Consider the following 12,947-nt stretch of genomic DNA (forward strand, 5'->3'; position numbering starts at 1 on the left):
CAATGAACTCAGGAAGAATTCTAAATTATTAAGCAACAAATACACGTTCTTCAGACCATACATTAGCAAATTAAAAGGTAAGGTTAATCGTAAACCTGAGTACGGAACATTTGGATTTCCAAGTCGTATCTAATTCCTCTACGTTTCTCGATGACTTCCATTTGGAGCCGAATAATTGTATACTGAGCTTTCTAAATTCTCTAGATTTCGCGCCAAAGATCTACGGCGGCACCGGATGGATGCTGCGATTAACATGCCGTAACATTTTCTTAACCTCGTGAAGATATACGATCCATTTCTGGCACCAAATTACGGGCTCAACTATACGATACTGGCACTAAGCTTTATTCGCATACTAATAAAACAAACATTAAATGTATTTCCAGTTAACAACTTCGCACGAGGGTTAAAACTGTCTCTGAATTGGCACTAAACGCCATCATGCTGTGGAGCAGGAAGGGAAATAAACCCAATTGTCCATAGGCACCAAAGATTTTGATGGATTTCTGTAACAGTACCGCAGGTTCAGTCTATCTCTGTGTAAAAGTGCACCCACTTCTGAATACAGTGATAGAATTGTGGCATACGACAGGCATCCTCGACTTACGTCGTTTCGATTTACGTCGCCTTAAGTTACGTCGTCTCGAGTTACGTCGAACATTGTTTTGACACTATTCCTCAAGAATACGTCAATTGTTTCGAATTCCGGCATAGGAGAATTCATTTGTCACTTGTAAAGTTACACACATATACCAAAAATAACTACTGATTCCATAAGTACATAATTATTTAAAGAAGTTGCTTTTGAAAATGCAGTTTTATTTTAATTTCGAGTCCTTGTCCTAACCTAACCTAACCTAACCTAACCTTAACTCATGTAAACATATGAAAAAATAGGTCTCGACTTACATCGTTTCGATTTACGTCGCGTATTTCGAGAACCTAACATGCCGTAAGTACGAGGACTGCCTGTATTACATATAGGTCATTCCTAATGCGCACCATTTATCTTTTTACGTAGTTATTGCTCGTCGCTTTCTCTAGGTCTGCACAACTGCAGGACGTCCCACTCCACGGTTATGTAAGTGCATACTCACAAATCCAATACTTCAACGATTATAATCGGTTCTTCTGAAAAATTGGCTAGCTCACTACCACTCAAATTTAACTGGTTCTTGTATGCGAATTTTACCAATTTGTGATACTCACATATTTGAATAGTCTGTATACCAATACAAGTGACCACACTTTAAAAAAATGGACATCAAATTAGAATATCTATCATAGAAATTATTTTAACAAAGATTACAATGTGCAATTCAATAAGCTGTGAAGGTTTCTTGAAGACAAATGAATCTAGTTAAAGGAAGTGCAATATTACGTCTTTACGAGGGAATACTAACCATAATATCCTCTCTAGGAGTATGTTTGTTCATTTAGCAAGTAAAATAGGTCGATGATCACAATCATAATACTCATTCTCTGTTTACACATTATAGATGCTAATATGTGTTCAAGAAATGTTTCATGTGAACAACAAACGATTACAACTTCGTTTACGATTTTCTTTGAAGTAATAACACTGATATTTGATTTACTGCAACTATTTAAACTTCAGACTTTATCGGGACAATAATCACAGTTTATAGCTTTTTTAACTACCCACTTCGTTAGTTATATGAAAATCATTGCAGAGGGGTCGGAGATTAATTGATGTTCCTCTTTCAAAATGTGAGCTGCCGTATAATATACAATGTAAGCATGAAAAATATAGTGACTTTTTGCTCAAAACTGTACCACTGAGTTTATTTTATCTCATAAAATGTCTTGTCATACTTTAAGCGAATAATTGCGCAATTTACGTTAGTTAATAAAGCAGCTGTCAGTCTGATGACAACAGACTCATATTTTTTCATTAATTTACGACACAAGCCGACGTACGAAACAACGGCTTGGAATGGTTTATGGGTTAACTTCCCAAGACGCTTCATTAGACGACTTTAAATACTGTGGCTTCTTAAAATAAAGCAATGATCATATTTAGCGGATAAAAAATGGGTCGGCGCACCTGACTGACGCATTACATGCTCAACGATACGGCCGCCCCACGTCAGATTAGCTTCATCTTCACGTGTTTTATGTTTCGCAAAATGCACCGCTTGTTTGGCAAAGTGAATCGATAAGTAATTTAAATGGTTATTGAGATACCGTCCGGAAATAGGTCAACGAATGCGAGCTGCAACGGTGTCTGGATTTCATTCTGCAGTTCCCTGTCAATACCAGTAACGAGAAGTACGAGAAATTATTATATACGTTGTATTCCATTATATTAAATTAAATCCCACTTCATCCATTCTGCATCGTGTTATGTGTGTAGAGCCGTTCAAGGATTTGCAATCGAAGTAATGTAAACGAATGATGCATCACATAGTTACTAGCAGCTTACGAGTGCAAACAAAGGATTTGTTTGTACGTGTTAAATATTATCGAAACGTTTTGTATTACCAGTGCGAATGCGTTTTTAATATTACTTAGCGTTTATAGCAGTTTTATAAAAAATTATCGACGATGAAGCTAAAACAACAATGTTATGCGAAGTATCCAAACTTCCATGATGTGCTATATTCTGCATGGTCAAGCCGTTGTCACATCGCTTACTAACAGACACAAAATTACATACAATAGATAATTAAAACGACTATCGCTCCCACGTAAGGTATCCGATACGTTGGTGTTCTTACTACTCGTATCATAGATGTATACTAATTACTAATACTGATGTCAGAATAGACAGGAGAATATGATTAGGAACGAGAAACGCTAATGCTATTGATTATTTTAATGATTTAAGGTCCCCATCGAGCAAATGGCCTTGCCCATTCGTTCCGTACTAGGCGGTACACGAGTTATGGGTGGAAATATTCAAAGAGACTTACGAATAATTTCTTAAAAATAAAAATTCACGTTCTTTTTTCAATTTTTTAAACAACCAGAATATTTCTGATTAATTTGTCTATTTAATTCTTAGTTACAAATTAGAATGATTTGTGCTTTAGAAGACACGGAATCATAGATAAATTAATAGATTAATGAATAAATAGTTTAGCTGAGGAAAGCGCCTTAATATAAACTATACTTTGAGCGACACAGAACTCGCAAAATAAAGAAAGCAAATCTTCTTACAATTAAGGCCATTTTCAAGAAAGTTTTTAAAGGAAGGGGAACCTTAATGTCCCTTTCAGTCTTACGGGACACACGTATAATGTACTTTTATCGAACCTACCCTTGAATATGAATGTTACAGCAAACACCAATCTTTATGGCCGCCCAATATATATGAAGGTTGTTACAAACGAGTACTTATCACAGAAAACGGGCAGACAAAAGACACAGAATGTGATTACAGTGACTATTTTCAAGCAAACCAGCCATAAAGTATGATTTGAATTGTACTTGTATTAATGTAGAAAAAGTTGAAACTACCAATGCTTCGTGAATTTAAAGAAACACGTGGTTCTTATCCCGGTAATCTAAATTGATGCAAATGTTGCTGATGTGTTTATTATATTAGGTTATAGTGGATTTATTTTCGTTTGATGAACGAACATGTTCCAAATTATTCCAGCCATATTGAATTATGAAGCGCGTAGGCAGTTGAGAAGTTAATCCGAGGACGTCTAACGCAATTACATTATGTTAATTTGCTATTGTTAACGTGCGCTTCTTAAACTGTCTTGGATGAACAATAACTTCTTCGGGAACTCCTCGTCAAGATATTGATGTCTGTGCTCATTGATATTTGCATGTCAAATGTTCATTTAGGCAAAGAATTACAGCGACGCAAGGAAAAAATGATCTGACATAAAATTGAAGACATTTGACAAATAAAATCTTTATATCATAAAACCAAAATATGTGCTGGTCGCTATTACGCCGATGTTCTATCATTGTCTTGATAATAGACAATGATGTGTAGAAAACGATCCGAACGCCATATCGGGCACAAATTCCAAGCTCTGGCCAGGAAAAGTAGCCTACAAATCCATAACCGGTGTTTATCTGTGTACCAGATTTGCTCCAATTCTGTTCATTCGTTTTTGTGTTTACTTCTAACAAACGTCCGCATGGGAACTATGTGAATACATCCTCATTTATAATATTAGTAAGATTATCCTTATTTTCTTGCGTGGGTGCAATCGAGTGTGACAGGTGCCTGTTTCGGCCCATGTCACTATCGACGTTCGACGGACGAGTGGCAAATTACTCGGGTCACTGGCGACCCGAGGGAGCTACTGTTTGCAAACTTCTGTGCATTGATTCTTCATGTCGCTTTGACTTTCACCTAACAAATATGTTATAGGATATTGTTTACACTTGGTCTTAATTAATAAATCAGTTCTATTCATAATTCGCGTTGCTGTAGCAGTTTTAGCGTCGCTATCCGCTTATACTTCAAAGATAATATAGTTCGAAGTGATGGTAGTTTCGAGAGTATTAAGCAGATTACAATAAAGATATTAGTGATTTCTTATATTTCTGCCAATTTTCGACATTACATTGCTACTTATCGGTATGTTTTGCGATCAATTTGTTTAACATAGTCTTTAATGGAATAACATGAGGCGTCTTCGCAAAACCGAATATCGTAATTTCAACATTTATACCCATGGGTCATGGCACACAAAGCCAGCAAAATATTATGTAAGTTTATACGAACATTGTCCATCACCCATATGCCATGCGACACACGCTTTCTGCCATATTTGATTTATTTTATAGGTAGATATCATCTATTTATAAAATTCACAATAATATTGATAGCAGGGTTGAATCGTATGACAAACGCCACCGCGGCTTTTGGTCGGTAGGCCGGTTTGGGGACTTGGTGTAATTTTCGCTCAAAGGATGCTATACCCCAGAATTTCGACATTGGACCATAAGACCGGTAAAACCTACATACCGATACAACAGTACCGATCACCTCCCAGTGGTTGCAGTGATAACGCGTTATTATTCGAGAAAAAAAGAATTCAACATTCACTTTACAACGTATCTCCTACGCCATTAACCAAATTGTAATTAAATAATACTTGTACATTACTGGCCGAAGTGGCCCACTATTTAGACTGTGTGATCTTTGTCAGACTGTTAGTCTGTATGTCAATATCGGCACGGCAAACATGACCTTGTATGGACATCATGTTTCAACGAAATGAGACAATTCTAAACTGATATACCGACAAACGTAAAGCTGTTACGAAAATATACATTATTACTTACCCATTTTTAATAATAAATCTTAAGAAAATTATTATCCTAAAGTATCTATTAAAACATGAAAGTTTGCAGTATTCCGACAGCGTCGGCTAGGGATATGACATTAATAAACTACTAAGTGTTCTTTTAATAAATGGCGCAAGATTAGCGAAATTTATTACAACGCATGTCTCAAGAACTGAAACTGGCTTCACTGTTTACTATTTATAGTTTAATGAGTAAAAATATCATAAAATACATAAATAACTTTATTACGAACATTCGCTACCTCATAAACACCGGTCATTACAAAAATACCATGATAAATAGAGATTCAAAATTCCAGCGACATAGTTTTATGAGTAGTTTATTTTTGTTCCTTATCCTACATCCACTTAACGCGGCTGTGAGATCAACACATCCGTGCTATTTACTTTGGCAGAGTTATCTGCAATTTAGTTAGAATTACTCCCACTTACAGGCAGGTCGAGTAATGTTTGATTTAATCGTATTAATCAATATATATAAGTTGAGATGTAGATTGGCGGAGCCGGCGCCCTCACAATTACACTGCTTGATTAACTTCATTTTTAGCTATTACTGGTTTCCTTTAATTAACGAATGAATTTCAAAGCATAATTACGCATTAAACTTCATTGGGGCAACTAATGAAAGACAATTTTGCAAAATACGGCATGCCAGACCTTCGTTAGATGATTTAATTATTTTAATCTCACCAATCTTGTTTCAATTTCTGAAATTACTTTGGCTGAGCATAGCAGTCGTTTAAAGTTGAAATTAATTTATACTTCAATAAAAATGTAATATCGTGCAGAAACCATCACTTCCATGAAAAGTTGAAATGACCGTAAAACTCTTGTAGAAGATATAAAACTTGTTTCACTGTCGGACCTCGGGGTAACCTAAATTCACAATCGGAATATGTAACCCGAATGAATATAGATCAGGGTTTGAATTTCTTGTTCTTGTATTTGACAGATCAAAAATGTTTGTTAGTTTTCGTTCTAATTTTAACCACGGCACGTGTTGATAAAATGGAATAGAACATAACTCAGGGATAAATCGTATGCGATAATCCGTCTAAATAAGGACCACTAGTTTCCATTTTCTTTCATCAAGCAAATTGTTCAAATAATATTAGTTTTGATGCATTGCAACCAGTGCAATTATTGTGTATAATTAAACATTATGGCAAATTGTGTAGCAAGCGCAGTGGCGCGAAGAACTTTATTATAAGGTCGAAGTGGGAGAGCTATTGTTCACCGGCAGTCGAACACTAAGACGTGGTATAATCACTGTACAGATTGTTTTGATTAATATTTAGTTATAGATGTTAATTATTTATCCAACACATTTATTAATTCAATTAGATCTATTGGCACTCTCTGTTAATGATCTATTTTCTGTTAGCAATATTTATACTCATATAAATGTTAGGAAACAATTTCGGAGAAATCTACGTAGTGTTTGGCGACTATTCATGGAGATTTCATACGCTGAGGAAATGGTAGCCGATACGAAACAAGGAATGCATCAATAACAACGGCCGCGTGTCGCACCAACGTAAGCGGCTGTTATTTATAGCGTGCGCTCTATGGGCGACACTAGTGCACAGTCTGGCGTGTTAATTGATGCCAGTCTACTTGATTAAAAGTCAACAAAGTGAATATGGGGCACGATGTGTATATCCCTTTATCGCGGGACAACTTTTAGCTTAACCTAATTAGGAAATATTTGTGCGATTCATTGGAATTTACATAGAACATGCGGTTTGCTATACAGTGCAAGGTCTGTGGATTGTGTGGTTTGCGAGCGAATTCTAGTCGGAGAGTATCTACATTTAGTTGCTAAAAGCTTCATACCCATATTGGTCTAGCTTACAAGATTTTGTGCATATAATTTCGTGAAAGAATTTGAATGTTTATAGATAGTAATACGAAAGTAAATATTTTGTTTAGAAATATTTACACAAATGGAGAAAAATGCAGATGGATACCCCTTTCCCAATGTCCATGTAAGGCCTACGGCGATCCTTGTATAAAAGTAAAGGAATCCTATCTTATTCTAGAAAATACATTATACGGAGAATAATATAATGTATTTTCTGGAATACCGTACACCTGGGCCGCGTATTTTAATACCGCGTTGTTCCAAATAACCTTCACAGACGAAAGCAAACTTTGCTAGCCTTGTCTGACAATGCGTCTCACTGTCAATCATATGACGTATTTACGTGAATAAATAATTCAAAGAAACAAACTGTGGACCGTGACCGAAAGAACTTGATAAACGGCCCGTTGAGTGTGAGATAATTTCAAACTTTGCTATTTACTGTACTTTTGCGTTGACTGATGTTTCCGCTCGCGTAATATAGAGTTGAACAACAACTAATGTGGCGCCTCATATGTCTGAATTATATGCAAAATACCGCCAAAAGCCAAAGAAATCTGGCAATTGTGTTACACCGTACTTTCTTCTAAATCTGCTATCTTATGGCCGACGCTTAAAATGTATTAAAGCGCATTAACCGCCTACACATCCCGTAAATACATATCAATAAATAACAAAACATTTTGCATTTCAAACATAACTGGTGACAGAAGTCTCTTTAAAAATTAAAACGTAGCAAGAATAATATTGATAACATAGTAAACAGCGATACATAAGTGCAATTAGTTACAGCTATGTAACGTGCAACCATAAATCAAAAGGCGCAACCGATTTGCGAGCATTCGTAATAGGACTACAAGTAATATTTAGCAAAACAACACTGTTTACATTAAGAAATAAACACATAATTGCCTTGATCCTTTTAACGAATTTTATATTTAGACGGGGATTTATCGTCCAGAAATTAAGAGCATCACACTTACTCCAACAATGTGATTAAAGACTATAAACTTTGGAATTACGACTACAAAAGACTGTTAGCATTCATCGTGGCAGCACATAAAACAAAAGACAATGTTCAAAGCTGTGATTTAAAAATATTTTATATCTTACACAACAGTCAATACTGGTATAATCCGGTATGCGGAAAACACATTCATTATTTTTTATTCAAAACCGTTTAAATACTTGAAAAACGAGTTCAAAGGTTATAATAATAAAATATTTTTTTCTGTCCACTAAATCACTTTGTTTCATTTCAAAATATTTAAATATAAAATATTTCATATTACTGGTGGTAGGTCTCTCATATGTGAGAGTCCGCCTGGGTAGATACCACCGCAATATCTATTTCTGCCGCCAAGCAACAGTGTAGTCAGTGTTGTGTTTAGGTTTGAAGGACATTGTAACTACTGGACATAATGAGACTGAACATCTCATGTCTCAGGATAGCGAGCGAGGTGGAATACCGAATAATACTGTTTATGGGCAGTCATATAGCTTACCATCCTGATGCCTGATGGTAAGCGATATGACCACCCATATATATTAAAAGGTATAAAATAGTCAACCATTCCACTTGCTAGATTTATAACTTTTGGAAGACCAAAAAAATAGTTATAATTTATGTAAATCTTTTTCGAATATCTTATCAAACAACGCCAAAATTAACCATTTCCTATGAATTTGTTTCATAAGCTCACGCCTTTGTCCTCGAAGGGTTAGATAGAAGCGGAACTAGTACACATTTTACTTTTAGGATGAGTATTAAATAGTCGCATGAAACTCTACGCGTAGGCCGTGGAAACAGATAGCTGTATGCGCTTGAGGTTTGCGGTCTGCGGCCGAGACACGAGTGTTGATTGCCACTCCAACCTATTGTATTTAAAAATACGTTATGATTGATCTGTCAGCTGGAATACATATCCGAACCCAAACTAACATACCCGAAACAAAAATATCCTTGATTTTTATGCAATTGGTGTGACTACGTCCTATGTTTCCTCAAATTTAGTCCGAAATTTCCCGTCCCAGGATATTAAAAAGGAAACTTAAATTTTTGACTTTGTACTGCATTAAGCTTAATCTTTACAAGCTTAATAAATACCCAATTATGTAACTTCATGATCTAATTTTATTAAACGAAGAAGCGATAATTTTGTGTAAGAGTTGATTGTTGTAATATCATGCTAATATGTCCAGTGGCCTTCGTCAAGCGAGCGCGGGAGGAGGGCCGACCACCCGGGGTGCGTAAAGGCCACGGCCGCGATCACAAAGGGTATATTTAGAGCTCCTTTGATGAGCCAACGCGCAGATAACCGCGTATCATACACATTACCCACTCATTATTAACTCTACAAGTACTTACTATAAAAAATAAATGTACACAGTTCTAGAACGCAAAACAACAATTCACACTGGAAACCCAATTAATTTCCACGCTTTACATCTCTCCTTTGAGAGCGAAAAGCAAACTTTTTACTTGTTTTTTATATGAAATTTTTGCAATGAGAACATATTTTATTTTTATAGGTTAATGCAATTTGTCGGTCTGTTAAATAAACATGCGCTAATGGAATACTATTAATAAAAATAAACTGTAAATATTTTTTTAAATACACGTGTGTTTACCTTCTCGTTTCCTCTATTCTGCGTAACGTATGTGCAAATATACTGAATTCGCATTATTTATTCGGCTTCGCAGGCGTGAAAATCCTTTCTCGCTACATAAGTCCCTAAAACACTGCACGATGCCAGCGCCATCTATTTAAATAATCCGATTAATAAATCCCATAAATACCAATGGAATCCCATAAATGCAAATTGATAAAACTACCCTATGAATTAATCCAGGACATAGTATATCCGTCTGCCATCGCCTATAGGTGTCATCCAAATCAATTGTTTCTGCGTTTACTTCTAACAAATATTCAAACTTCCAAACAACTTAACAAACTGTCAGATTTATAATATTAGTTTAATAAAATACTATCCACACTCTTCGCGTAACCTCTGCCCTACATCTCAGTATATTATCTTTCGGTTTCAGCATTTTCGCTACGTTACAATTTCTCAAGCCGTGGCGATAAGTCGCTAGACTACATCGGGAAGTAATAAATTTACATTTAAGTTTTAGGATGGCTTAAAAGGAGACGCCTTTACTTTGTTACAAAATGCCTAACTTAAGCATAGTAACTTTAACTCGTAAAATTAGTCAAAGCGGCAATATATTAAGGAAACTTTGCAGAGAATTAATGAAGCACAGATGATAAAACAAAACAGTGATTTCCATCAACAACTGTTATTTCTTGGATTGGAATTTATTGATTACTGTGTTTATGGTAACATAAACGGTGTCCTTGATAAGATTTAATCAATAAAATTGACATATTCAAGTAATTAACCACAAAAAACGTCGCTTTGTAAATAGTTGGTATAACAATGACACTGCTGATCCCACGTCGAAAATTAAGATGAACTATGCAAGAGAGACACGCCTTTTAACATCGAAGGAAAAGGTAAATAGAAGCCAAAACTAGTGCACTCACGAGACTGAAAGAATTGTAATAAGATTATAAGTAACTCACGCGATGGCATCGATCATGTCGAGGCCCATCTCGACGGTGCAGCGCGCGTGGTCGGAGCGCGGCTCGGGCAGCCCGGACACGCAGTAGTAACAGTCGCCCAGGATCTTGATCCGGAGGCAGTGGTTGTCCTGACATCAAAACATAATCGTAAACATTAATAGGCCGATCTGGAAATCTTTGGGTGAGGCCAATGTTCAGCAGTGGACATTCTGCGGCTGATGATGATGATGAAACATTAGAAGATGTATACATCTTGTTAGCTAAAATAAATTGTGAGTAATATAAGTTTACCAAACCTTTCGTGTTAGTTCGGGTGTTGACATAAATTCAACAAATCTATTTGGATGTCACTTTAACAATTATAAAAAATCTAACAAATAGGTCACAGCTGAATGAAATGATGATGATGAAGAATGGTTTGCCGAATTTTAATAAGTGCTAAAATAAACAGAGAAGAGTTAGGTTCCTAATCGATGTCATTAGCTGTAGTGTGGTAAATAAACACACAATTGAGCATAAATATCGCAATTTATCATCAATATCCGTACCTCTTAATTTTTTAGACTAGGTACTTCTAAACAAGTAATTTGTTGCCGTATAATATTTGCTTGTTCTCTATGAAGTTCGTAAAGAGAAACTAATTAGAACAAGTTTGAGGTTCGCGTACTTTGTTACGAAGTAACACCGGGCAAGACACAAGTTCCGGAGTATTATGTACACTGCATAATTGGTTAACAATAATACTTAAACGATAGTTATACGAAACAAGAACATTATTATATGGGTGTTTTAGTTTATAGAATTCAAATTGGCATATAGTTCCATATATGGCTTTAGCACTTACTAATATTGGTAATATTCCATGATTAACAAGGTAACATTATTAATCTATACACCGTTAATAATTTATATTTAATTATCGTTTCATTGTGTGCCGTCGGGGATCAAACATCACATAAAAGCCACTTTATTTCAGTAAAATTATGCGTCGTATTTCAAGTAAAATGTTTCGTACTGACGATACTGCTATGTAATTTTATAACGTAAACTCGCTCGTGTAGGTTGTATTTTTATTACAAACAAATACATTTTAAAAAAAATTTACGATAGGTTTGCCGGGATGCTAAAGGCTTCTAGAAATGTACATAGTTCTGTGTGCACTTGGCGTAACGTAATTGGAAGAATGAAACAAACGAATCCTCTCCGTTTAATGAAAAATTGTTCTTAAATTCCTTTTCTTTTTTCAACAATGTTTAGCGACCATGCCTCACTGAAACCACAATTCATTTCAAATTCTAACAAACTAGTAAGATAACAAAAGATTTAATTGTGGCAGAAACTGACAAGGTGGATTTTCGTCTTACAGTTATTATAGCTATGAATTAATGAGATAGTGTATTAAAAATATACACATTACACAAGTTGTGTGGATTAATATAATTTATGGCTTAAAATACAAATACACGGTAGTCTATAGTAACAAACCTCACGTATGTTTCTGAACAAAAACGCGTTCGTAAACGTTACAAATCAGACTAGTTAGCTGGACATCGGAATTACTTACGTTGGCGAGTTGGTCAAATCGACCGAAAAGTTCATTGAGCAGCCGCACAAGTTCCTGCGCGCTGCACTGGGACGCGAGCACCGTGAAGCCCACGATGTCCGCGAATAGGATGCTGCAACAAACAGATTGAACAAGTTTTCCATTAGCTGAAGCGACTGCGGATGCGTGTTTAGATGCATTTTTTATACCGAGATTGAATTTCTGATGCACTGCTGGATATATACTTAGTCTGGCCATAAATACTGTTACACTTAATTATAAAAAAATATTACATTTGAATTTCGAATCTGTCATTTTTATACGATTGTTCATTGTGTTTTCTCATTTTGGCGCCAATACATTGTAAAATATTTTGCGATATTAAAATGGTGTGGGGTGATAAAGAGAACCGAATCGCTGTGATAGCATTACACAAAGTAGGTATGGAGCCAAATGCAATTTTTAAAACTCTCCATACACTTGGTATTAGTAAAATGTTTGTGTACCGGGCTATTAATAGGTACAATGAGACCTCCTCTGTTTGTGACAGAAAAAGATCTGGCCGTCCACGTAGTGTTCGTACGAAAAAGGTGGTCAAAGCAGTAAGGGAAAGAATTCGAAGAAATCCTGTCCGAAAGCAAAAGATTTTA

At 35.7% G+C, this 12,947-nt stretch overlaps 1 protein-coding gene across 4 annotated transcripts in view; it reads right to left on the minus strand.

The window, feature by feature from the left end:
* Positions 1–12,947, minus strand: part of LOC115454133 (Ca(2+)/calmodulin-responsive adenylate cyclase) — an 85,781-nt gene that overhangs the window by 14,006 nt on the left and 58,828 nt on the right. For all 4 annotated transcript variants that reach the window (XM_037439725.1, XM_037439724.1, XM_030182873.2 and 1 more), the window contains 2 exons: positions 12,319–12,430; positions 10,755–10,882 (listed from right to left, as the gene is read on the minus strand). In XM_037439725.1, coding sequence (XP_037295622.1) covers positions 10,755–10,882; positions 12,319–12,430 — 240 coding nt within the window. The remainder of the gene's footprint in view (positions 1–10,754; positions 10,883–12,318; positions 12,431–12,947) is intronic.

The sequence above is a fragment of the Manduca sexta genome, chromosome 17 (assembly GCF_014839805.1).
Source record: "Manduca sexta isolate Smith_Timp_Sample1 chromosome 17, JHU_Msex_v1.0, whole genome shotgun sequence".
Taxonomy (NCBI): Eukaryota; Metazoa; Arthropoda; class Insecta; order Lepidoptera; family Sphingidae; genus Manduca; species Manduca sexta.